The following is a 25,231-nucleotide window of genomic DNA, read 5'->3' on the forward strand; positions in this document are numbered from 1 at the left end:
GTTCCTTAATATATATGTATTGGTGGGGAATGATTATTTAGCATATAAATGACTATCTGTAACGATATGTCTTTAACGAAGTCTAACGCTCGACGATGTACTGCGTAGTGTTGAGTATTCAAGTGTCACGGTATAGAATGCAGCTTAGGCGCTGCACAGGGTATTTCTTGCATCACTGTTGTGAACTATCCTCACATTATGCCCCACAGAACACCGTAACTCATACACTCAACACCCAAGCAGTCTAAAACTTCTGCAAAACCTCTAGCGTATCTTGTGGTGATTTAATACTGTCTATCTACTACTCTTATTATACTAGTTCATAGAAAAGCAATCGTCTAGCTTCTAGTATATTTATCGGTATAGACACTATTTTAGAACAACTAACTTTTAGTCTAGTGGCTTAAACAGAATCTTTTGATATTAAGGAAAACGCGTTTTTGTTGTTGTTACGATGCACCCATAGAAGCACACATAGCGATTGAGTGGTGGCTTCCTTAGCGGCACTCCTTCTATTTTTGTTCGCAACCTAACCGGGCTACTTCATATGGACCATGCAGCATGCCATACAACAAAGGCTAAGGATCCCGCATCTACTATAGTCTTTAGTATACTGGAAAAGGAATACAAGAGCAAACGAAGTATAACCAACCCCTCCTAATGACCAAATCCTCAAGCTCCGCTCATCCAGATTAGGAACTGGAAAAAAAGACAAGACGCATCCTAGACGTATTTTCGACTACCTACAGTGCTTATGAAAGTTTCCTGTGTGCAGTGCTATTTCAGACCGCACATGCCAAGGCGCTTTGTGTGCAGTGAAGAGTGTTTGGTGAATTGGGCCGCTCCTGCCATCTTATATTGGGCGTTTGTTTACACAGCAACGCCATTGTTGCATTCATTGAACAGCTGCTCCATTCCTTCCACATTTACACCTCAACTAAACAACATCATAGACAACATCTGGACAGAGGCAAGTTTTTTTTCTCAATACATGACTCGCATCCCGCTGCAGCCATGCTAACATATCTAGATAGACAGAGATTTGAACAAATACGAGCTTTGTGGGAAACGGCGCGTTCGGATGAAGAAAATACAGTAGATATGGTAAGCTGGAGGGACAAATCAGCGCCTCAGCAGCCGGTGAGCGCGGAACTGCACGAGAATGGCGCGCGCAAGTTTCGGAGAAAGCTCAGTTACGGCCTCTCTCTAATATCGAATCCTCTCTCTCAACGAAAGATCATCCCGGGACGCAATCAAGGTGACACCAATTCATTGACTGTCACTGAGCCCTCCACAACTGACGCCATCATTGCGGCCTCTGCATGCGATCACCCGGCTTTACTAGCGCGCGAATCAACGTCTCTCACAAACTTTCATGACTTGAAAAAAGGTCTAGTAGGACAAGCGGATGTTGATACCTCGCCCCAGGGTGATGATGCCGATATCACCCCCAAGCCACTTCCTCGCTCGCGCACGTTGGGCTTCATCCCACTCTCGGTCGGCACTGAGCCTGATACACTAGCGACAGGTATCAAAGAATCCATCAAGCTTTGCTCTTCGGCAGTGATTCCGATATCTGAGCTAGATTCAGTGCCTTCAAAGATTCCCTCACCAAGTCCTCCGTTGTTCAAACATCGTTGCGCTAGTCCACGCCGATATCTTCACCACCATACATCCTTCAATGCATCACAACAAACCAAATACGTTGCTGCAGCTCAAGCCTTAGCCAGCCCCAACAAACGATCACCTGCAAGAATCTCACAACCGTTACGGTCACGAACAACACCAAACCTTATGAAGGGATCGAACGCGCGACAGACTGCAGGGTTCATGGCTCCTAGGCAACCAGGACCCAAGAAACCCAATGTATCCCAAAGACCCGAGAAGCCAGTACTACAGGAAAACGTCCCTATCGAAAAGCGCATTAATAACAGGCGGCCACAAACACAAGAGAGTATGCTGAAGCGTGAATCGCTTGCAGTCGCGGGAGCTCTATACGATAGGAGGTCTTTTGGACCAAACACTCCAATTATGCAGGGCAGAAGGACAAGCTTTGTAACTCCACCAACTACAAGCAAACAAACGAGCCCCCATCTTACTCAAAACACTCCAGTCACTGCGAAGAGAATTCGATGTGAGGGGCAGACCGCACGGCCACCACCAAGCTGCCTTACTATGAAGCCGGATCTAGCCTCAATGCCTTCATTTCCAGACACCTCGACAAAGAAGATATCACATAGGGTTCGTTCCTCAAAGCCCAATATGCTACGATCTTATACACAGGCAGATTTGTCGAGGAAAACACTAGATACGCCGAATGGCTTGGGTGGCGTTTGGCAGCCGTCTCGTACGCTTGCTGTGGTAAATCACGAGGTGAGCAAACTTTCACGCTGCAATACCTTCCATCATCTTGGAACTCAGCCGGAAGTTGCTCCGACAGTGCCTCTTCTGCCACTGCACCACAAAAAGCTATCCCTGTCAGAGATAACGCAGCATTTACGTATGAGTCGAGATACGCCCGCCACGCCTCGCCACGGAAGAATAGTATCCGATAATTTTCCATGCCAGTCAATACCCGAAGAGAACGGCGAAGAGGTGTCAAGCCAGGGCTATACAAGTATGCCACTTGAGGTTGCAAGAGCCTCTGCTCCGTCAGAGACACCCAGTTCATCAACCTTCAGTCTTACGATATTTCCCTCGTTACCAGATACACCTCAACCTTCAGTCATGGGAACACTCCCTGAATTGGGAACAACAACGAGATCTTCCCAAGAAACTTCTCGCGAGACTTTAGGAGATGTTCGGGGAGAAGAGACGCCGGAAGATGCTGACAATAGTGTTTTCCAGGTCAAAGATTACATGCCGCCGCTGTATTGGGCTGGGAGATTTCAGTCTCGGTATGACCAGTGGCGTACTGAAGCTATGATTGCGGAATTGAATACTCAGCCGGGCCAGCGAGGAGAGGACCCGTTGAGCGAATACAGGCTCGACCAGGGAAACCTTGCCGCGTGTCATATCTTCGCGCAGCTGCGTGCTCTATGTACCACTGATCAAGCAGTAGATAGTCTTTGGGTCTGTGATGTGTCCTGTTTCTTTAGATATCCACTAACTAATTAATTGTAGGAGTTCGAGTACAAGTATCGAAAGGATCACAGGCTGCTTGGCAATCAAGCTGATCTCCCAACAAGAGCCCCGCCTAAGCAAAGCGATAGCGAAACTGCCCTAGAGACTGGAGCTGGTACTCTTGAACGAGCTTTAAGAAAACTGACTCCCCGCAAGAGTAGCCTTGTCAATCTCATGAAAGGCAAAGGATGGAACAAATCGGATGAGATGAAGGAGGATGATACGTTGGAGGAAGATCGGGAGACATATTCGAGGAAGCCCTAGACCTTTACTCATGCCCACGAGCATATCGAGGGTAAAATGGACTTTCAGCTCTCAATGATTGAATTGGCATTCATTGAGAAACAGTATCTACATAAAGTTACATTGGACAAGGCGATGTGACACAGCCAAGAGTATTGAAGACATTGCTTGTGGAATTCTGCAGTGAAGCGGCAGTGCAGCTTTAGGGGATGATGAGCCCGGAGCTTAATGAGTACGTAGCGAGGGCATATCAATAACGTATGGCCAGATGAAATGTAATCAGAATAGATCACATGAATTCTGCAACTGCTATTCCTTCTTCTCACTCGGCTTGGGTGATAGCTCTTCAACAATATTGTTTGGATCTTTCCACGCCAAGGCAACATACTTGGTATGGCTTCCTCGAGCAAAGATCTCGCCTTTGCTGTTGCTGAAGTTGATTGATGTAAAGGCTAATGTTTTGCCGACTTTATTTTTTGTTAGTAAGAAGAATTTGATGGCCGCCCAATATATAGATACATACACTTGTCGCATGATACTTCGGCCTTGATCAAGTCTCCGACCTTGCCGCCCGAGGAGAGGTAAGTCACATTCAGGTCAGTCGAGACGCCGGTTGCGAAGAGACCGCGAGATGCTACGGCGAGAGAGCCACCGAGATCAACTGCAATGTATTAGAACAGACGAGATCGAGCTAGAACTACTCAAAAGTACCCATGCTGGCAATTGTTCCTCCATGGAGAATGCTTAACCGGTTCTGGGAGGTGCAGATTAGCAGATGATACAACATGACATTCTCGTATGACAGCAAACAAAAGTAGATGATAAGCTTCGGTAATAATGTATATGAGATTTGTATGACACGAAGAGATAGAATACTCACTGTGTGCTCCTTCTTTATGTCCAGCTCAAACTTGACGCGTCCCGGGACTGCCGACGTCACTCGAAGCTAATGAAGCAATTGGTAATGAGCCTTGTTCATTCAGTCAAATTGAATCCCAGAGTAGACTTACCCCGTCCAGAAGCCTTGGAAACAGTTAGGTCAATGATGTCGATATACTATCTAATCGTGGGGGTGTACCTTGGCTCCAGACCCGAGTTGGCTCGGAATGATTCCCAAACCTATTCCATTGGTCAATGGCCATGATTTTAGTATTTCTCATTGCATATATCACTCACGGATCGTACAAACTTCAGCGCCGTCATAATCACAGTCTTGCTTCTTGGTGTGCGAAGAGTGATGTAGTTGGGTCCCGCTCGGCAGTTGGCTAGGTATCTCGGAAGCTAGACAGGGGTGGAGCGGAATTGTGGGGGAGCATCTTTCCGCTCACTGGGCGCGCGCGTCACCTCACTTTCTTTGAACAACCAGCGACTTTCGACTTTCGACTCAAACAGGCTGCAGCCGGCGCAACACACGCGTCTTGCCCGCCTCTCTCCCTCCTGCTCATTGCAGTATCCGAACATGATAATACGGCGGTAAAACAACGTTAATTCTTCTCCACATCCACCAAGATGTCGGCCTCGTCCTCTGCTCAGGCGTTGGAATACCTTGAGGGTCTCCCGCTGGCCACACACAAGAAGCTGTATGAGCAGCCTTCGACAGTCCTCGCGGTATTCCGCTGCATGCTACCGCATCTTGGTAAGTAAAGACAAATCGAGTAGTGCTTGCAGAGCTAACAAGAGTCTCAGCCAAGTCAATAGTCATGGCTATGCTCTACATGCCCACTCCCTTCCCCGCCGCCGACCTTGATACCTGGTTCAAACCCACTGCACGCAAAGAGAAAGAGCGGGCGACCTTTACCCTCGACCGTCTGCATATTATTACCTCAGCGCGACAGGACAACGGCACTCTGTCGTGGACACTCAATCCAGGCTTCCAACGCAGCCTCCGAAACGCCATCGAGGGCTCTGGTACTCATCGATCTTTTGGAGTACCGGCGACAAAAGAAGAGAGTGGAAAGCGCGTCAGTATTGAGTTCTTGGACGAGTATTCGAGGTCGCAATGGGAGGGCATATTGTACTACCTTGTAAGCGGTGCGGCCGGTCTCAGCAAAGACAGCATTTCTAGAGCTGAGGTTGGTCCTGGCACCAAGAAGCTATTACATACTGGAGATCTGGTGCGCACGATACATGGTAGTCCAAGAATCACAAAAGATGGCTTCTCTTTCGTGCTACAAGAGACGAATGCGCAGGTTTGGAGTCTGCTGATTGTCTATTTGAAGATGACGAACGAGGTAAGCATGAATATACAGATTTTGACTGATACTATTTAACACTATTACAGCTCGGCATGTCTGAGACCGAAGTTCTCTCATTCCTCTTCATGCTTGGCTCGCTTGAATTGGGACAAGATTACTCTACCTCCACCCTCTCGGCAACCCAGCTCCAAATGCTCGAGGATCTCTCTGCAATGGGTCTTGTATACCGCTCCGACAGGAATGCACGAACTTTTTACCCCACCCGGTTAGCTACAACGCTCACATCAGACTCTGGCAGTGCCATGTCGGCCTCCTCCAACGATATTGCACAAGCAAGCACAAGCACCACCGGACCTCCAACCGCAGCAAATAAGGGCTTCATAATCATCGAAACCAACTACCGCCTCTATGCCTACACCAACAGTCTGATCCAAATCGCCATTCTCTCTCTCTTCACCAAACTTCAGCATCGCTTTCCCAACCTCGTCTCGGGAAAACTAACAAAGGAGTCCGTGCACAAAGCCGTCCAGGCAGGCATTACATCAGCACAAATTATCTCCTACCTAACCACCTATGCCCACCCGCAGATGCAAAAAACCGTTCCCTACATCCCGCCAACCGTCATGGATCAAATTCGTCTCTGGGAATATGAGGGCGAGCGTGTCGAAACGACAACGGGTTACTTGATGCGCGAGTTTGGTTCGGACGCAGAGTATAGAGATGTTTTGAACTATGCTAGTGCTTTGGGGGTGCTAGTCTGGCAGAATGACGCTAATAGGTGCTTTTTTGTCAGCCATGTCGAACAGATTAGCGCGTATTTAAGGAAGAAGAAGGAAAACAGAGAGAATGCTAGGGGTCGATAAGGGAATGGAAAGACATATATGGCGTTGTATCGTTGGCTCTCTGTATAGATGATCCCATTAACATTAATGCGTTCTCTTATGGGCGGTTGGGGAAAATAAGTGGTTATTAGCACAAATGATAGACAACATTTGAATTTGTGATCTTGGTATCTCTCTTCTCTCTTTTCTCAAACGTTCCCAATCTCACATCTATAGTCCCTTTTGATAGAGTATGAAGAAAAAGAAGATCGCGACGAAAAAAACAACACATTATTACGCCATACAGATGCAAAGAACATAATCAGTTCTCCAAGTTCGTACGTTTTCTTGTCGATTGAGGGGAAAAAAGGAGAGAAAAACACAGAATTGTTTCGACCCCGCAAAATGCAACGCGATAAAACTACACCTCTCCGTCTTGGATAAAATCTTACTATTCCTCCTCATCTTCGCCCTCGAAATCCTCTGCTACTTCTGTAGGGATAAGCACGTTCTCAGGCCTATCATCGTCTTCCTCGTCATGCACCGGATGGCTGGCGCCATTCACGCCCGCCTCGCCCATCTGCACTTCCGGCGCCGTACTCGGCATAACGCCGCCATTCGCCTTGATAGCTTCGATCTTTGCTTTCGTCATTTCATACACGTACTTACCCAAATGCTCTACATCCTGCATCTGAGCCTCGCCGGGGATGGTAGTAGCGGCGGAGTCGACATGACGCTGCGTCTCGCCGAACATTTCGTCGGTGACGAGTTCGAGTTTGTCGGGCCGCTGAAGGAGAATGTCGAAGGCGGGTTTGAGCTCGAAGACGGACTCGAAGACAGAGCGGCGGCCGAGGATGTAGAGGCCTAGGCGAGCGCGGGAGAGCGCGACGGTGAGACGTCGAATGGAGCGGAGGTAGCCTATTGAGCGGGTGCGGACAAGAGAGAGGATGATGTCTGTTTTGAAGGGCACATGTTAGTGAGGCTCCTGATAAGTTTAGAACAAAGGGTGTAAGAACTTACAGTCGTTTTGCTCGCCCTGGTATTTGTCCACCGTAGCTACTATCCTCGGGCGCCCGAACAGTGGGTTGTTCTTACACTTGTGGCCTAGGACATCGTTGATCAAACTCTTTTGGCCAGCATACGTGGTGAGAATCGATATCTTGTTCGCGGGGTACCCAAGCAATCGCATGTACATGTACAAAGCGACCGCATATTCGGCTTCACCCAAGTTGATCATCCAGTGTGGTGTGGGCTGCTCTTCTCCTTTACCCTTGTAGTCTTGCACATCGATGAACTGGTACTCGTGCTTGAAGCCTGGGTTCGCGATTTGGAACTCAGAGTTGGAGACAACAGAAGGCAGGTTAGAGAGCGAAGGATAACGCCATTTGTAGAGCTCGGCGATGGACGCGCGGGCGCGACCTTGTTGGTCAAGCATAATGGTCGGTACGCCTAAGCGGACAAGCCGTTGGAAGAGCGACTGTTCCAGGTTGGCATATTGGCGGAATGCGAGATTTTGAATGACGGGAGAGTTTTGAAGATGATCACCACAGAGGACTATACGTTGCAATGGAAGTTCGCCATTCTGTGGATTTTGCAATGCGAGCGGGATGAAGTTCTCAATTTCTGTTATTTGAGCAGCTTCCTCCATGATGACATTGTCGTAGTGGAACCCTAGCGATGCGATTTCTTGTCTTCGCATGGCAGCGTGTGTCGATGTCATTGCAATGATGCGGGCTTCCTTGACAAGCAGGTAGTTCGCCTTGTCTCGCGGGTTTCGCAGAAGCTCAAACGGACGAATGTCCTCGAGCTCTGCAAAGATCTTCTGGACATGGCGATAGCAGCCCTGTGCAATATCAAGAATCTGTTGACGGTCTACTGCAGGGGGGAAGAGAGGTTGTGGTGCATTTGAGAAGTAATCTTTGAATGGGAACTCAGTGATTATCTGCTCAACACTCGTTTCCCCGGATGTGACACTATCCCAGTACTGCGTCCACGCTGGTTTCACATAGACAAGATTGAAGTAATCTGCAGTCTCGCATGAGCTACCGTGGGCACCCGGTGCACCAAAGTTTTTGGCTAGACGGTCAACTTCAGACAAATAGTATTGTCCTCTCTCAAGGAACGACTCCACTCGTCCGTGCTTGCTGTAGCTTGCATCCGTCTCGAGGTCCTCTTCACCATGACCCAACCGCAATAGGTGACGCTCGTCGATATCAAGCGCCACAATCTTCTGGAATAGCTGATTAAGCGCCTGGTTGCTGTGTGCAACAAGCAAGGTCCGCTGGTCCGGGAAGTTGTGATATATATTGGATATAATCTGGGTCGCGACGTCCGTCTTGCCGGTGCCTGGTGGTCCGAGCACCACTGTTAGTCCCGGCTGAGTTCCCGAAGTGATGGCATCAACTTGGGCAGGTGTGAATCGGACTTTGTTCAGCTTTGGCGCATCTGCAGGATATGGACCCATGTTCGGTGGCTTGTACGAGGATACGCGAACCAATTCCTGCACAGGTTGTGCAACCTCAGCCTGGTCCCGGCGCCGCTTTTTTGACGCTCGTGGTGGTGCATCCTCTGGTTCCGCTGCAACAGGAAACTCTAAAAGATATGGGGGCTCGACAGGTGCATGTGCTTCCTCGTTAGGTTCAACGGATTTGCCGGGAAATGATTGAACCAGGTGCTCCCAGTCCAAAAAGGTATCGCGAAAGTCAATCTTATTTAGCCGATTAGGGAGTCGCTTGTAGGATGCAGATGAAGGATCTCCATAGCCCAAAAAGACCTCCTGCAGCCAAGATGGTGCTGGGATATCCGAGAGGGTTAGGCGCTTGATTGACTCTAGGATCGGCAAAAAATTGTTCTCACGTCCTTTTCGGCGAACAATGAGGTTGATTTGCTCGTAGACGTTGGGCGCTCCTTTGGCTGTTTGTTCCATATCGGCGTAGTACTGCTTCGCATCGATGTTGACAAGGAGCCGTCGTTGCCTTGCCCTTGGTCCAAAGCCATCGTCACGGGCTTGTTCTCTTAATGGTCGTCCCTTGTCGTCCAAAACTTGAACCACCTGGGCACATCTCATCCGACGCAGACCAATCTCTTCTCCACTGCCGACATCCGCATGATGACCGTTTCGCATGGGTACGTCGTCTTTTCCCTCAACAGCAAGGAGAAAGACTACATCATCTGGTCGGAGCTGTTCCCAGTCCCGACGTACTGGATACTGAAGCCGACTGACATCAAGTATGATCTCTGCTCGAACATAGGCGGGATGCTCTTCTCCGACTCTTGATGGTGCCACATCGACGATGGCAGGCTTCATGATGGGCAGTGACATTTTTGATACACCGGTGAACTTGGTGTTGACGCCTCTGCCTTTTGGTTTGACGCGTTTTACGACGTCCTCCATGTCTTTGCGAATACCGTAGAACGACTCGGCCCGGTACAAAATAAATGATCTCCACAAGAAATCGCCCATGGTCAGGTACTGGAGGTTCAGCTTTGGAATGGCAAGTGGTCGTGAGCCGTCGTAGGATTCGTTTCGCAAAAGCGTAGTTTCGTAAAGAATCTTTTCTGTTGGTAGTACTGACATATCGCGGATTGTGTCTTTGAAAGTCGGGCGTTGCTCGACGAGCATGATTAGGGTCTCCATGTAGAAAGCGCGATCCCGCACCAAGTACGTCGTCGTGGGATACTCTGTTCGTAGACCCATGAGCGAGCAAAGTTCAACAAGCTCTTCGTCACTCAGTGTACGCAGGTGGCCATCCAGCTCTTCCCTGTTTCCAATGCTCTTGTAGTTTGCCAGTGCCATAAGTTGGAGTTTTTCTTGGAATGTAGCGTAGCCCGTCCGTTGCAACTTGGACAAAAGGTCATAATGCTGCTGATCATACTCGAGTTTCGACAGTTGTCTGCCAGTCTGGTCCTCGATGGAGAAGTTGGTGAAGTGGCTGAGCAGGTCAAATAGATCGCGGAACAGGCCATTGTCCTCATCGGCGTACATGGGCGACAATCGGATAGCCGAGAGCATGTTGAGGTCCTTGAGTAGAGTGTTGACATATCTCCTTGTAGGCAACTGGCTCTGCAAGTCTATTAGCAGCTCCATGAAGCGCTCACAGTAGGCCATATTGTCCCTCATGTCTTGGCTATTGCTACTGTTGTATAAACGGTCAATGAAGTCCAGAAGGAGGGTGTAAAGCCACGAGCGCTCAAAGCGTAGGCGAGCCTGTAGGGCATCGTCTCCAGCGTCGTAGCGCTTCGATGCAGCCCTCCAAGCCTTGCGTAGCATGCTGTGCTGCTCGAAGTGATGTTCGCGCACAGCATCTGAATGCAGGTTCTGCCATATGGATATGCAAACTAGTGGAGCGCACTCTTTTCGCACCAGGCCACTGTCGAGTGATTGGAAGGCGCCGATGACAAAGGATATGAGTTGTGTACGGATCTTGCTTGGCTGCGAGGGGTCGACGGTCATGGACAAGATGCGACGGAAGAAGGATGAGAATTCGGCGGGCTTAGTTGAGAAGTGTTCTGTTCAGTGTCAGCGCAGTCCCTTTAGTAGCCAGCAACAACGGCGCAACGTACCCCAAGACGACAGGTTCTCCCTCCTCTTAACATTGACCATAAGGGCCAGGAGCAGATGATGGTAGTTTGATACATCCTCTGTAAATCCAGGCCACAGATAGCGCTCCAACAGCTGCAGATTCTCGAGAATCAAGAGCGACGAGTATGCAAAGTCGGCGCTCTCCAGCTGGTCCCAGAGCTCCTTTTTGACGACTTCGGGGCGCACTTTGGGCGTCTTTTTTGCGGCCAGCCAATTCTTCCTCGCGACTTGCGCGAAGTGGTTCTCGCCGTGCAGGTCGGCGACAGTTGGGCGGGCATGTAGGCTGGCTAGGTCGGCCGCATGCGCAGCGGACGCGCCTGGGGAGGTAGTGGAAGACATGGCGTCGCCCGTCGGGGTAACGTCGTCCATGTGGTCTGGCTTCATGGCCATCGTCGCGGTACAGAGAGGGTGTCGGCGCAAGTGAAGGGGGGCGCGCGCATTGTCGACGCACGAGGTTTGGCGAATGGCGTGGTGACGCGCCAAGAAGTAAAGTTTCTGGAGTGGATGGCGTTGCGGAAGCTCCAACGACTACCGGCCCGCAGTGCCAAGCCTTACATCCAACCTCACTCGCCCAGCCCGCAACAAGCACGCCCTCGGCCGCAGTGCATATCAACACCACAATGACCAACGCAGACGAGGCAGTCAGGCACCAGGCTGTCGTGCCGGACAAGCTCCCCACCGGAGAGTACCCTGTGAGTCAATTGCGCCCTCGGCTGCCCTGCAATGGCTCGCACCAACTAACGCCAACAGCTCATCGACAATGACCCGTACGCCTTTATTGTCCTCTGCTGTCCATGCCATGACTAACCTCTGCCAAAAGACACCTTAGTCGCGTTTTGCGGTACACCCGCCCCTCCGACTGGGCCTACGGTGCCGCCCTCGGAAGTTTGAGCCCTGGATTGATGCTTTACTGGGAGAAGGTGTCGCCATCCATGGTCGGCAAGGGTGGTTTCGCCCCCGTCTTGCGATTGACCGGCGCTGTTGGAGTGGCTGGATGCTTTATGTTCGCCTACTCGAGGTCATGCAGTATGTCATACACGGGCAGGGAGGCAGACCACATGCTAACACTTAGCAGTGCGTTTCTACGGTGCGCGTGAGAATCGGCGCGAGGTGGAGATGGACATGCGCGAAATGGTCGAAAAGGTCAAAAAGGGCGAGCCGCTGTATGGAAAGTCGGAAATGAGCGAGTACATGCAGGGAGTCGCTCACCGAAACTCGCGCTTTGCCGCTACATTTGGTCACGTTCTCCCATGGCCAAACCTCGTCAACCACCCCTACCATGGTGTTGACACCGCAAAGTACTACCGACAGGCTGAGTTGGAACTTGAGCAGGAGAGGCTCGCCCGCGAAGGTCGGTAGAGCCAGGGAGGCTGTAACAGACAAAGCGTAGTTTTTTGAGTCACAGTGGCTGTAAATAAGTTCAAACAAGCCAAGTGAGCATGTATCAACATGTGTTTCTTGTTTTCATTTCTAGTTTACAGGAAGCCCCTCCAAGACCTTGTCCTGTCCAAACTCGGCCATTTTGAATTTGCTAATCCAGTCGTCCCGATTAATGTACGCACCGCAGATCCTTCTCTTCCCAGTGAAGCTGCTCCGTCCATGCAGTACCCTCCAGTTATCAAAGATTAGTACCCGTCCAGGCTTTAATTGCTCCCAGTACTCGTTTTCCTTCTTCTTCAGTAATGCATCAAACTTCCTTGCGGCATCGTACCACTTTTCCACCTGATCGATGGGGAGCTCAATCGACGCGCGATCAGAAGAGTTCCAGCGCACGCGCAGGAGATTTCCCGTTGCAATATCATGTTCCAGCACAGGGAAGCCGCGGTACGGCTGAATCGATATGCCATCGTTTCCTGACGCATGTCCATGAACACTTACCGTTGCGAGAATCTCATACGCCTGCTTGTCTGTTTCAAGAAGTTCTTCAGCGACTTTGAACCCGTCAACGAGCAAACTCGCTCCGCCCTCCCCATCCGTATGCGACAGCAAATGGAACGCCTGCAGTCCCGCCGGATCGGAAAAGTACGTCGTATCCGTATGCGCTTCCAGCGCAATATTCGTATACGCCGTATCCTTACTCGCCAAATCAGCCGTAAAGTCGTAGAACCCACCATAATGCGTCTCGCGAATAAATGCAATCTTCTCCAACAACATCTTGGTATGCTGCGGATCCTCAAACGGCGTCCCATCTACATAGCAAAACCCATATTCCCGCAAATTCCTCAGCAACCCCGCCAATTCCCCGCTCACAACCCCCTCGTACTCGACTGTCGGCGGCTCACTCGCAACACCCTTATCCCACAGCGAAAGCGGCACAAGCCCCAACCGCTGCACCACCTTCGCCGCCTCCGTCTTCAGCGTCTGGCGCAGCAGCGAAAAAGGATAAAAACTCTCATGTCCATCTTCCCACACAACCTTCAACCTCCTCCCTTCCCCCTCCTCCTCCCCTTCCTCCCCCTCAACCTCATACCTCTCCATACCAATCCCCGGCGGAATCCCAAACGAATCCAGCAACCGCTGTCTCGTATCCCCATGCATACACCCGCCACACTGGCAATTATCCCTCAGCCATACATTCGGGATCCGCTTGTCCCCCACCCACACGCTCCCCTCGTCCACTGTGACAGTATCTCGTCGCGTACGAGGTGCCGTAGCGCTAACACGCACGTTGTACGGCCCGCGCATTCTATGCTGCAGCCCGCGCCGCCGTGCCTGCAGCGCGGCGAGTTCGAATTGCGCCGTCCGGAGGAAGTTCGACATGCTGGTTGCGCGGACGGGATCGGCTCTGCCTAGGTGGAAAGACCGGGCTTTGGAGCCGAGTTTGCTGGTATATGGGACCGGGCTTATTTTTGTGGCTTTTGGTTCTTTTGGAGTGGCAGCACTGGTGGGGTCTTTGGTATCAACATCTTTTTTAGGCGGTTTGGTTCTACCGCCATTTTCGGCGTATTTGGGTTTATTCGACGGACATGTAGCCTGCATGGCATTTAGTCAAAGTTGTACATGATATAAGACACGTGATTTGTATGTTACTTCAGAGTACGTTCTAAGTTGCGGTACATATCTCGTGACATTGGCGGTCTTTGGTGTCCATCGCGATGCTCGTGCCGCCAACATGATGGGCAATTGGGGGGGTGTCGAGACAGGGTGGGAGGGTGCAGAGACAAAGAACAACACCAAGGTTTGAGCGATAGGTGGTTGTAAGCCGAGGGAAAGATTGGCCGTACAATGATGCGGAGTCACCAGCTCGGGTATCGGTTACTTCGAACTCCACTGGACGGTTTTTGGAGGTCAATATAAGTTATCTAATCGAGAAAAACCTTATCTTCTGGAGATCAAAGGCACCATGGCCTAATGGTAAGGCGTTGCTTTCCGGTGGCAAAGATTGTGGGTTCGAGTCCCACTGGTGTCGTCTTTTTGCTTTTTTTACTCTTTTGATCTTCCAATCAAACTGTGTCTCTTCCTTTATTCTCGCTTTTTTCCTTTAAGCGAGTTGGTTTTTTTGGTTGTGGAGTGAGAATACAACTACTAGGCCCCCCCACCCCCACCTTTCGAAACTTGTAGATCATCACTCGACGCTAACATGCAGAGGTTTCTAGGTACACATCTAAAACATGAAGATGCTCGGCGCAATTTCCTGTTGGAAAACGGCTTGAATCAGTTTTATGCATACGGAAAACTCACAAGCAAAACCCCACCAAGTCGCTATAATTCAATCGCATGTGTGTCAAAGGATATGATTAAAAGTACATGAGACATGAAGATTGCTCTCTTTTTCTCTCTCTCTCAGCTAAGCATGTATCCAAGAAACCAAAATGACAACTCCCATGCTATGCTACCACTATGACAAACAACCTCCCCTCCCCGCTTCACAATCATTAAACGTAATGGTAAAAAGTCTGAAACGCATGCTATCCTTCTTTGCATGCTCCAGTTCCCCCGTATATAGCCTGCATATGACTACCAGAAACTACACCAACCGATATAATGCTGGCATAGATTCTCCAGGTTGGTTGCTTCCTTGATGAGTCGATCGACCTGCATCTCTGTCTTCAATTCCTCTCCTTTGCCGAAATCACGGCCAGTCAGCTTCTCCTTGACGCGGCTCAGGACTTGCAAGGCACGCGCATTCTGCACTTCCTTGGCATCGGCCTCGTTGTTTTGGGGTGGAGCAACAGAGGAGCGGTGGCGGGGGCGACCGACAATGCTGGACATTTGGTGTGGGTCAGTAGTTGCGGCAGCGGTGTCAGCACCCATGATAGATTGGCGGCGTTCAGACGGGTAGTTGGGCTCCACAGGCGACGCGTCGCGGTGGTTCAAACGCCAGGTCAGGAGGGGATCGTGTATGAACTGTGTTCGAATACGTTAGTATCAATGTGTTTCTTCATCTTTGACTTTATAGAAAAGTGACTTACAGCTTCAAGAACCGCCATGACACTCTCCTTGTTGCTTCGTAATACCCGCATGACATGCTCACAAGTGGTTCGGTAGCTACCCTCGATATTGCTCACTTCCATGGCATATGTCAACATGCGCGTAAGACGGAACGGCACACGCTCAGGATACTTCTCGCGGTGCATGGCCACCTCGAAACAATCTCCGAAATCGATGTGGATAATCTTGCCGGTAACTCGATCCAACATTAAGTTACTTGGGTGGCGATCTCCCAGGCCGAGAATGTATCCGACCATAGACATGACAGCGAGCGAACGCGTGTAGTTGGTACGGCGATCCAGCCAGGCTTCCGAAGATTTAGATTTCAGCCAGAGGACACGGTACAGATCTTGACCCGTCGTATTATCGAGGGCGTAACCGAACACTTCCACCTTTTGCATAAGAGTGAGGCAATCGTAGTCAGGCGCCATCTGCAACATGATACGGTGCTCAATGTTAAGCAAGATCTTCCGACTGTCTCGATACTCTCGGATGAGCACGTGCAGCGTGTCACTGTTAGGGACGAAACCAAGCAAGCCAGACTGCGTACTAAGCGGAACGGCAGCATATCGTTGGATATTAAGGTGACGCTTGCGTGACTCCACGTCGTTGGAGAGCAGGGTGTTGCAGAGACCAAAGAGTTGCATGACACGTTCATCTTGTCGAATGTCTTCGTGTCCTTTGAGAATGTGGGTGTGTGCTTTGCCATCGCTGCCACGCATTTCCAGTTTCCTAGGTCGCTGTTTGGACTGGATAACAGTTGCGACTGGATCAAAGGAGATGATTCGGATAACAGGCTTACCAACCTGGTAGGTTCCAGGAACCGCCAGCTCAAGATCATGCGCTTCCTTGAGTTTTGGCGAGACATACTGCAGTTCAAGCGTCATCAGCGAAGGTAGTTGTCGCGCAATCTTGCGGAACACCTGGTAGTAGAGATCCCACGCCTGGTTGAGATCGCCTATTTCACCGGAGGTCCTGAACGTGTTGCACCAGTCACGGGCCTCCTGGAGTTCACGACCAAAAGACTGGATGAACGAGATTTCGCGGAGTGTCTCAGGGCCCTTGTCGAGCATTGCGTGAAGGGGTGCCAATGTGGCGAACATGCCGTCTATGTTGTGGTCGCCAAAATACAATCGACTGGCTTCCTCGAGACCCTCATGCCATTGTTCGTGCCACAGGACAGCGATACGGATCAGCTCATGACTGACAAGGTCGGCTTGCTCAACCAGCTTTGGCGAGTGTTCGCGCATAGCCTCCATAAGTTCCTTTGCAGATCGCTGACGTCGTGAGACATCGGACTTCATGGAGACAGTCAATGGGAAAACCAAAGCTTGAGGATGTGCTTTTCCAACTTCAATGAGTAGTTGGTGTATGGATTGTCGGACGACTGCGTTGGGCTGGTTAATTCGAGCAAGCAGTTGCGGGATGACCTCAAGCCAAGTATCGATTGGAACCGACTTTGTGCCCTCAGTGATGGTACGGTTGACTCCCTCTCTACCACCATAGCTGAACCACAAGGTAAGCAGCCTAAGTGTGTCTTGCAGCGAACTGGTTGACGATAGTGCAATGGATTTGAAGAAGCCTTGGATAGCCGGGATCACATGATCGTGAATGATGTTATGAGGCACATCGGTGGCCTCCCGGTCAGACTTGGATGTGATGGAGTTGATGACTTCAAAGTTGGCAAGTGCCCACGCATGCCATGCCTTGTACCAATCTTTATTGTAGCGTGTAGCAGCGGCGTAGGCGGCGAGAATTTCATGCACAAACTCGTGGTCCCATTCACCGTCGTTGAGCTCTTGTTGCCAGTCACCCTGCTTCAGATAGCACTTGGCCAGCAAACGGTGGCATTCGGCAAGATCCGTAGGCGAAGTGCCAGTGACTGACCCGTTCATCAGACTCGACCCATGCATGCCATTGACCCCGTTGTGTCCATTCGTGGCAGCAAAGGGGTTCACATTACTGAACATGTGCTGACCATTGGACATGCCGTTCATGCCATTCTGTGCCATCATAGGGTTCACTGCGGCTCTGCTCCTCATAGCAAGGTCCTCGGAAAGTCGCGTAGTGAAGTCCTTCATGCTGTCGAGTGCTTCTTGCTTGTGATTTTGGTCGGCCCACATATACTTGTATGTAGTGTAGGCCACGGGGTGCGAGATCTCGTGAGCATTGTTGCGCACAAACTCAACCACGGTGCTATCACCAGTACTCTCAATATCAAGCAACTTCTGAAGAGCCTTGTTTGCAAGGTTCATCCTGTTGCTCTTCCTGCACAGATTTGTGTATTTGATCCACATGTCGGTGCCTTCTTGTGGTGAGATGACAAGCTGGCGAACCTTGATCATACGCTGCCAGACTTCTGGATTCGGTTGCAATCCCCTAAGTCGCTTCATCCAGGTCTTGCGCATACTCTTCTGCTTCTCGAGGTTGCCCTCGTTCTGTTTGTATTGCATGATTTCCTCAAGCTCTGCAAGCATTTGCACGCGAATCATTGGCAAGTAAGCTCGCTGGTACGACTCTCCCAGAAGCGAGCTGAGCTCCGTGTCCAGACCCTTTCGAGCCTTTGCGATCTCGTCGACAGCAATTTCGAATCGGTTGTTATGGATGTTGAGAATAGAAGCAAAGAATGCGCGGTCGGGCGACTGCTCCTTCATGACACCAAGGTAGTTGTCCATGTCTGCAAACTTGCCCAGACCCCACGCAGCCGTCGCAGCAAGCGGTGCTATCGCCTTGCGATACTCTTGCGAAGCATTGGCCCACTTCTCCTTAGACAGACTAGAAAGAAGATCCCACTCGCCCAGAGCGTGCAAGCATCGCATCTTGCCCATAGTCACATCGAAAGAGTCAGGCTCTTCAAGCTCACGTCTCTGGTAGGCAGCAAGTGCCTCATCCCATTTCTGCAATTTCTCGAACCAAGTCTCCTTGAGCTCGACGTCGTGGTAATTCTGTGCCTTACGCAAAATACCAAAAGCTGCGTCGGTCTGCTGGAGCTGGTTGTTGATGCTAATAAGGGCTTCCACAGCGCTGGAGTTCTGCTCCGCGTTGAATTCGAGCTCCTTGTAGTGCAGTGCTTTGGCAAAAGCATGACATTTACCAGCATACATACCAAGTATCCTGACATCGATGGGCAGTGCTTTATCGTCGTGCTCCATAAACTCTGCCAAGTTAAGCAAAACCTGAAGAATTTCCGGCGGGATGTTTGGTGACGTGAGTGCGGTTTCGATGGACCGAACAAGTTCTTCCTGATATTGGTCGTACAACTCCGTCCAACACGAGACGAAAGCAGAGTTGAACAGTGTCCTGGCGATGGGGTTGTACACGCTTCCGAGCGGTGTGCAGGCACGTAGTGCTTGCTGTGGCGACTCCCTGAGAAGCTCGACACTGAATCTCCGCATCCATTCGATCCAATCCTCTTTGGTGGTTTTGTTGGAAGCTTCCCAAGCTTGTTTCAAATGTTGTTGGTTGACTGCTAACTTCTTGGTAAGGATCTCGGCGGGGTTCAAGTCTTCATCATCCTCGCCGTATCGCTCGTCTGGACTAAGATCCTGCGGGAGGGGTTCGCCCTTCTGCAGTTTCGATACGATACGGGCATAGTTCTCATGAGGCACCTTGTGCGCAACCAAGATTTTGCTGACCGTTGGCACAAAATGAATGTAGTCTGGACCGAGCTGGAAGATGAGGGCGCAGAGTGTCTCAAGAGCGGTTTGCTTCAGGGTCGGCTCACTGCCAGCAAGTACTCGGCAAATGGGATGTATGATGCGGGCTGCAAACTCAGAAACGTTGACCTGCTTGGAAAGTCGACCCAATGTTTCAATTGCATGCCTTCGGATCTGAACAGGTTGTCCGGGCTTATCGAACATCTTGACCATAACCGGGATAATGAGGTGCATGTACTCTTCGGCACTTGAGCCGAAGATGAGGAAAGCATGCAGTACTCTTTCCGAGGGTAGACGCTTGCCGGTCTGATCCGAGTCGAGCACACTGAGCATAAGTGGTAGCACATCAGCCAGGTAGACCTTGAACTCGCCCTCCAGCGAGCGGGCAATAGCCTCTATCAGGGACAAGATGGTGGCTTGCAGTTGCGGGCTGCTACTCCAATATTCTTTGATGGTTGAAAGAATACTGGGCAGGTAGGGACGAATATGCTGGCGCACAATACGGACTAGCTGGCTGAGCTGGTTGAAGTAACCTTCTGAGCGCCCAGCTGGTGTCGACCTGATAACGTGGAGGAAGCCAGGCACGACCTGGTTGAGGAAAGGAACGCATTTCAGGCCCATGGTTGCGTAAATGTTCATGACAGCCTCTACAATTGCAGTATGATACTGCACTAGGGAGGGATCCTTTAGCAGTCCCATGAGCGTGCTAATGACAATGGTCGGGTAATACTCTTCGTTGGAGGGAGTGATACCCTGCATGATGAGGGAGACATCAGTGATGGCTTGAGCTTCCAATATGAGATGGGTGTCCGGTGATTGCTCCATGATTTTCTGGTACTCATCCGGATCTAGTGCTCCAAGGGTGCCCATGAGTCGAACGGTTTCCCTTCTAAGTTCACCTTCAGGTTCGGTCTTGGCGATGTTCATCAGGATGTTCATGAGCTCCGGGTACTCTCGGTATGGTTCAATCACATATCCAGCGTTTGTGGCCAGTTGTCCAAGCGCCTTCAGGGCAGAGAAGCGTTTGGCGTCCGATGTCTGATCCTGCATAAAGTCCAAAATGACGGGCATGAGGTCCTTGATGTATTTGATCATTCCTTCGCCGCCGACTGTGGCAAGGTCACCAATAGCTTTGAGTGTGGTTGAAGCGACCTCAGGATTTGGATCTTTGCACTTTGGAAGCAACACTTCGACAATGGGATCAATCAGTGGCTTGATGAGACTGTCGGCGGCACCAACAAGACTACTAATGAGTTTGGCACTTTCTTCTTTACTGCGTGGACTGTTGGCGTAATTCACTTCGGTCAGTAGCTGCAGAAGGACTTTGCGAAGTGAAGGAAAAACATAAGCAGGATTGACAGCTGTCAACCGACCGATGATGGACATGGCAGCCTCTCGGATGCCAAATACCTCGTCATTCAGGGCGAGAAAGAGAGTACGGACATTGTCAGCTTTACCAAGGTGACGGTCGAAGCGGGCGTCCAATGCTACCAAGACGTCCCACCGGATATCTGAGTCAATGTCACCTACACCGACAGTTAGAAGCTTCTCAATAATGTCGCCAACCACTTTTGTCGCGTGAGTGCTAGTCTGGTGAACGATGGGATCTTTGACAAAAAGTTGACAGCAGGTCAAGGCAGCACGCTTTCGAATCTCTGGGTTGTCTGCTTCGACATATCGAATAGCAACATCGCGAACAAACTCGTTCAAGACGTGCCCTGTGAAATCAAAACTACCCAATGTGTGCAGTGCCAGTGCAATTTCTGCTTCTCGTTGGGCGATCGTCTGCGGGTCCTTGTGGTCGCGTGTCCATATCTGTGGCGGTTGTGAGACTTGGTAAGGGCTACCCAAAGGTAAAAAGTGTCGGCCAGCAAGAATCTGGCTGAGGAGATCCAGCAGCTTTTCCTGGATCATGGGCCGTGAAGGTGGTACGTAATGAGCCATGTCGACGAGAGCCTGAAAGAGAGAATCGCTCAGCCCGCAAGAGAAGATGGGATCTAGCAAGCGCTCAACAGACTTGGTAAGGGCCTGACCGACCGCCGCGGCAATCATACTGAGACACTGGAATATCGGCGCTTCATTTATGACGCTTTTGTTCCGTGCCTTTGCAATGAGGCCTTCCTGGATGAAACCGAGGATACCTTCCAAGTACGGCGAGATGGCGACTCCCACGGCGTTTGCAATCTGTCCAATAGCTACAAATGCCTTATCCCTATCGCGATCTTTCCTAATCAGACCTTGGAGGTGGAGCATGCACTGATGGAGGTACTTTGTCGCAAACTCGGTAGGTGAATAAGCAGCCAGAATAGGGATGATGAGCACCACCTCCCTCCGCACCAGCGCATCGCGATGCTCCCTGTACTTGAGCACCTGCTCAACCGTCTCCTTGTACTTTTGGTCGTTCATGAACATGGCACTCTTGTCAAGCAGCTCCTTCATAGTGAGCAGTGAACCGTGGATGGCCTCATTGGTGTTGATTGTGAAGCCACGCAGAATTTCGTCATAGACCTTGCCGAACCAAAGTTGTCGCATTTGCGAGTCACGCGGGGATATGATCTCGAAGCAGGCACTGATGGCCTCGGCCGCAGACTCTCGGATGAGGACCTTGGGATCGCGTAGGGCTACCCAAATCACCTCGAAAATCTGTGCAATCCATTGGTACATGAGGGTTGGCGAGTTTTTAGCCAGCTCGCGCAAGATGAGAACAGCAGCGAAGCGCCGATTCTCCAGGCGTTCCAACTGCAGCCACTCGAGAGCACCCTTGACTTCTGCCTCGACAAGTTCTGCTGTAAGGGTGCCACCAGGTTTTGCGAGACGCCCGAGAGCCTTGGCTGCTACCACCATGGCTGTAATGTCCTGGCCCCGCATCACCGCCCTCAGGTACGAGGCAAACCGCGTCGTCTTCTGACCCGCATCGTCGCCGCGGAAATCGATGAGGGCGTTTAGCGCGTGGATGCCGCCGATGCGTTCGTTCGAGTCGCTGCCGGTGACAATAAGGCCCGAGATTCTGGTGTAAACTTCATTGTTGAAATTGGTAAAGAGATTGGGCGCGAGTTCTGTGCTACGTCAGTTTTCCGAAGCCTAGGCGGGGTTGTTTTTTTCTTCTGCATCGCGCTGCTGCCTCACCTCGGTGCGCCGACTCGACTGTCTGCCGCAGCGTGTTTGCTGCTCGCTGTCGTGTCTCGTCATTCTTGGAGCGTAGTTCGTGGACTATGCGGTCCAGCGTGGACGAAAGGGGACTCTGCTGCGCCATCCTGTCTGCTTCACCTGAAGCCTCTCGCAGCAAGAGCGTGGATGCTCAATCCATCCATAGAAAGGAAAAAAGAGACAAGCAAGAGAAGACGCGTGGGTGGAATTGGAGCGCAGTCAAAGTTAACTGCTGTGTCGGCACAGCACGTCGTATGTCACCAAAGCGGACTAGTAAGCTCTGACCCACATCAATCTCGCGCTAGTCCTAAACCTTACACCGGGGAAGCGCTTCGTCATGCAAAGGCCATCAGCAGCGGTGAAATATCAAGTAAATGCTACCATGCACAAGCTTGTCAATTGAATCCAGAACATGCCACGGCCACCAATAATATTATCTTCGGACATACACGTTGCTTTTGCTATGATACATTTCCACTCACCGCGCCCCGCGTACAGTCATTATGCCATATGCCGCTTTCTAACCGCCCAAGACGCCCTGCGCGGCCTGCCCAACCAGTCCACCTAGCTGCCCAAAGAAGATAGACTTCAGAATGGTTTCACCTTCTCCTACCGCCCACATGCCTGCCTCACTTAGCTTTTCGCGCCAGATATGCTTCTCCTCCTTGCTCAGCTCATCCCACCTCCTCGCCGCGGCGTGCTTCTTCAAAACTTCCTCGTCTCCCTCATGCACTTCTGTGCTGAGGGCGCCATCTGATTCAGAATCGTGATGAACTACCAGAGCTTTTGGCTCAGATGGGATATCTGCTGATGCTGTCTCGCCGGACAAGACATGAGGCAGGTGAATATGCAATAGATCGGCGATGCGGTGCGACGTCTTCACAACTGGCGAGTCTGCATTGTTGAGGACAGCTTGGTGACGTTTCTCCCGCAGGGTTTCACCGAATGTCTTGTGTTGACCGGCTGCATTTTGTAGACTGGCAGGGAGTATGCCCTTTGTCAGGTTACCTTCTGGATCCACGAGTGACTGTATCAAAAGCGCTAGGACTGCGACAACCATAGCTGTGACGAGGTACGTCGCCGCTGTAAACAAGTTTCTCGACTGGGCTGTCTGCAGGACATGGCGCGATCCGATATTTTGTAGCGGGAAGGTTTCCACGCTGATCGTATTGCCCAGACTGGTACTCGCCAGACGAAGGTATGGGGTTGCTGGGCGGCCTTTAGAGGCCTCTGGCTTGTGGAACGGTGAAAATATGACTTTGGTCATTTGGAAATCGTGAACCTAGTTTCAATTAGTACACACAAATCGCAATCGCTAGGCTTTCTTCTTACATTGTCGTAACTGTTGAAAGAGTGGAAAGCACTCAATGAGTCTCTCGATGGGCCATGGTAATCCATCGTGTAAACCGTCAAGGACATGTCAATCGCCGCTATAGCAATAGCAATCTGATAGGCGCCTTGATCATCCGCGTCAAGGAGAGCGACGTCCATGTCAGTCGCCGCCTTCACGTGCTTCGGTAACGCCTTTCGTAAAGCAATACTGCCCCCGTCCTGGTAAAAGTGGAACAACAGCAACTCGACCCCGCTCCTGTTAGGCTTATTCGCGAGCAGAAGCAGATGCTTTGGCGAAAGCCATCGTACACCTCTTAACTTGCTTCTCGCACCCTTTTCTACGAGGGGTAATGTGTAAACCTTCCGATGTTCATTTTTGCCTTTTGTCTTTCGTTGTTCAAAATCGTAGCGAACCTCCTGCACAAAAACTTCATAATCCGTCACATAGGCTACCCGGAATCGCCCCTCCTCTTGTGTGAAGATGTCGAGATCGTTTGCTTCTTGGCCTTTGTGCAGCTTAATGCGTTCTATTACGTCTTGGTTCGATGGCTTGGTGGATGTTGCGTTGAAGACTACAACCTCATTCTCATCGCCTGCAAGTCCGGAAGCAATTGCGCCAATCCGCCTATTTGGTGTGTTGGTCGTCGTTCTTTGCGGCGGTGACAATCGGATTATTCGTTGATACCCTTCCTTTTTCGCGCCAACTGATTGCGGGGTTGTAAAAAGCGTCGTCTTGCTGAGAAACTCTATGTTGCCATCCGCCTTCTCCGCACCGCTGCTGGCCCCCTTATTCTTAGGAAAGCGGAGTTCAAAGGCGCGCAAGTGTTCGTTCCGCGCAGCCAAGCGGTCTTCCTCACTACTGTTGTTACCCGCGAACAGAATCAGGCCATCCTTGGTGGAAAGGTTCTCCAAACAGGTAATCGAGTCATCTTTGCTTGCCTCGATCTCGGCAATGGCTTCTACGGTCGGCGCTCGTGAGCTAAAGTCGAATGCAGTGATTTGGTTCTTGACTCCAGTACGCCCGGCCTAAACAACAACGAGCCGCGATTAGTACATGTATGTATACGGCTCTATTCGAGCATTGTACGCACCCCTCCGCCACCGCCTACTACGAGGATCCCGGGCCTATTGCTGGCAAAAGTGGCCGCGAAGATGGGGTAGCTTGCTGCTGCTGTTAGCGGGGTTGCGCCTAAGGGGCTACTGCAGCGCAAACATACTCTTAGCTTTCGAGACAGTAGGTCGCGACATCGGATTATTTTGATACCGCGCGACGCACGGTAGGTTGTTGCCGTTGTCCAAGCTTCGCGGTCAATCTAATCAGGGTACAAATATCCGCGCGGGGTGAGCCTCTAGGAAATGCGATTCGGGTAATTGTGTCGCGTAGTGATAAGGGGTCTTTTCAGGGATGCGGGAAAATCGTTGTGTATAGGAAACAGGGCTGGATCTCTGGTTCTGTCCACGTTGCGCGCAGGAAATCAACAAGCCACCTGCGCAAGCGTCATTGTTCTGGCCAGTTTCATGGTAGGGCCTTGGCTTATCGATAGGGCTGAAACAACCAGGTTCTGCCTCCGAGGGAACAGCGATCAACGCCCATCACCCAGGGATACCATGTGCAACCCAGCAAGCAAAGCAGATATCCAATGATGCGCAACGATTACAATTCGTTGTACTCCAGACTAGAAAATGCTATCTACGATGACC

The 25,231-nt window shown here is 50.9% G+C and overlaps 9 protein-coding genes across 9 annotated transcripts; 3 read left to right on the forward strand and 6 right to left on the reverse strand.

Moving 5' to 3' along the window:
- Positions 1–1,014: 1,014 nt before the first annotated feature.
- Positions 1,015–3,387, forward strand: COCVIDRAFT_98095 (hypothetical protein; the record flags this gene model as incomplete). Its single annotated transcript, XM_014701582.1, has 2 exons — positions 1,015–3,081; positions 3,124–3,387. 2 exons carry the CDS (start codon positions 1,015–1,017, stop codon positions 3,385–3,387), a joined length of 2,331 nt encoding a protein of 776 aa, XP_014557068.1.
- Positions 3,388–3,675: 288 nt separating this feature from the next.
- Positions 3,676–4,569, reverse strand: COCVIDRAFT_98109 (hypothetical protein; the record flags this gene model as incomplete). Its single annotated transcript, XM_014701583.1, has 7 exons — positions 3,676–3,833; positions 3,890–4,027; positions 4,078–4,120; positions 4,247–4,312; positions 4,377–4,389; positions 4,445–4,485; positions 4,543–4,569. 7 exons carry the CDS (start codon positions 4,567–4,569, stop codon positions 3,676–3,678), a joined length of 486 nt encoding a protein of 161 aa, XP_014557069.1.
- Positions 4,570–4,875: 306 nt separating this feature from the next.
- Positions 4,876–6,424, forward strand: COCVIDRAFT_98208 (hypothetical protein; the record flags this gene model as incomplete). Its single annotated transcript, XM_014701584.1, has 3 exons — positions 4,876–5,002; positions 5,053–5,597; positions 5,648–6,424. The coding sequence occupies 3 exons, from the start codon at positions 4,876–4,878 to the stop codon at positions 6,422–6,424; spliced, it is 1,449 nt and encodes a 482-aa protein (XP_014557070.1).
- A 167-nt stretch (positions 6,425–6,591) lies between these two features.
- COCVIDRAFT_98107 (hypothetical protein) lies at positions 6,592–6,750 on the reverse strand (the record flags this gene model as incomplete). Its single annotated transcript, XM_014701585.1, has 1 exon — positions 6,592–6,750. A coding segment is annotated over one exon (159 nt), but the record flags the coding sequence as incomplete, so codon positions are not given.
- Positions 6,751–6,833: 83 nt separating this feature from the next.
- On the reverse strand, positions 6,834–11,303 carry COCVIDRAFT_98190 (hypothetical protein; the record flags this gene model as incomplete). Its single annotated transcript, XM_014701586.1, has 3 exons — positions 6,834–7,336; positions 7,403–10,891; positions 10,946–11,303. The coding sequence occupies 3 exons, from the start codon at positions 11,301–11,303 to the stop codon at positions 6,834–6,836; spliced, it is 4,350 nt and encodes a 1,449-aa protein (XP_014557072.1).
- Positions 11,304–11,584: 281 nt separating this feature from the next.
- COCVIDRAFT_98174 (hypothetical protein) lies at positions 11,585–12,323 on the forward strand (the record flags this gene model as incomplete). Its single annotated transcript, XM_014701587.1, has 4 exons — positions 11,585–11,656; positions 11,715–11,731; positions 11,785–11,990; positions 12,040–12,323. The coding sequence occupies 4 exons, from the start codon at positions 11,585–11,587 to the stop codon at positions 12,321–12,323; spliced, it is 579 nt and encodes a 192-aa protein (XP_014557073.1).
- A 111-nt stretch (positions 12,324–12,434) lies between these two features.
- On the reverse strand, positions 12,435–13,943 carry COCVIDRAFT_26239 (hypothetical protein; the record flags this gene model as incomplete). Its single annotated transcript, XM_014701553.1, has 1 exon — positions 12,435–13,943. The coding sequence occupies one exon, from the start codon at positions 13,941–13,943 to the stop codon at positions 12,435–12,437; it is 1,509 nt and encodes a 502-aa protein (XP_014557039.1).
- Positions 13,944–14,921: 978 nt separating this feature from the next.
- COCVIDRAFT_26240 (hypothetical protein) lies at positions 14,922–22,304 on the reverse strand (the record flags this gene model as incomplete). The annotated part of the gene is made up of 3 exons (XM_014701554.1): positions 14,922–15,311; positions 15,377–22,107; positions 22,178–22,304. 3 exons carry the CDS (start codon positions 22,302–22,304, stop codon positions 14,922–14,924), a joined length of 7,248 nt encoding a protein of 2,415 aa, XP_014557040.1.
- Positions 22,305–22,718: 414 nt separating this feature from the next.
- On the reverse strand, positions 22,719–24,778 carry COCVIDRAFT_26241 (hypothetical protein; the record flags this gene model as incomplete). The annotated part of the gene is made up of 4 exons (XM_014701555.1): positions 22,719–23,480; positions 23,531–24,556; positions 24,622–24,695; positions 24,748–24,778. 4 exons carry the CDS (start codon positions 24,776–24,778, stop codon positions 22,719–22,721), a joined length of 1,893 nt encoding a protein of 630 aa, XP_014557041.1.
- Between the last annotated feature and the right edge of the window lie 453 nt (positions 24,779–25,231).

This window comes from Bipolaris victoriae, assembly GCF_000527765.1.
Source record: "Bipolaris victoriae FI3 unplaced genomic scaffold scaffold_38, whole genome shotgun sequence".
Lineage (NCBI taxonomy): Eukaryota > Fungi > Ascomycota > Dothideomycetes > Pleosporales > Pleosporaceae > Bipolaris > Bipolaris victoriae.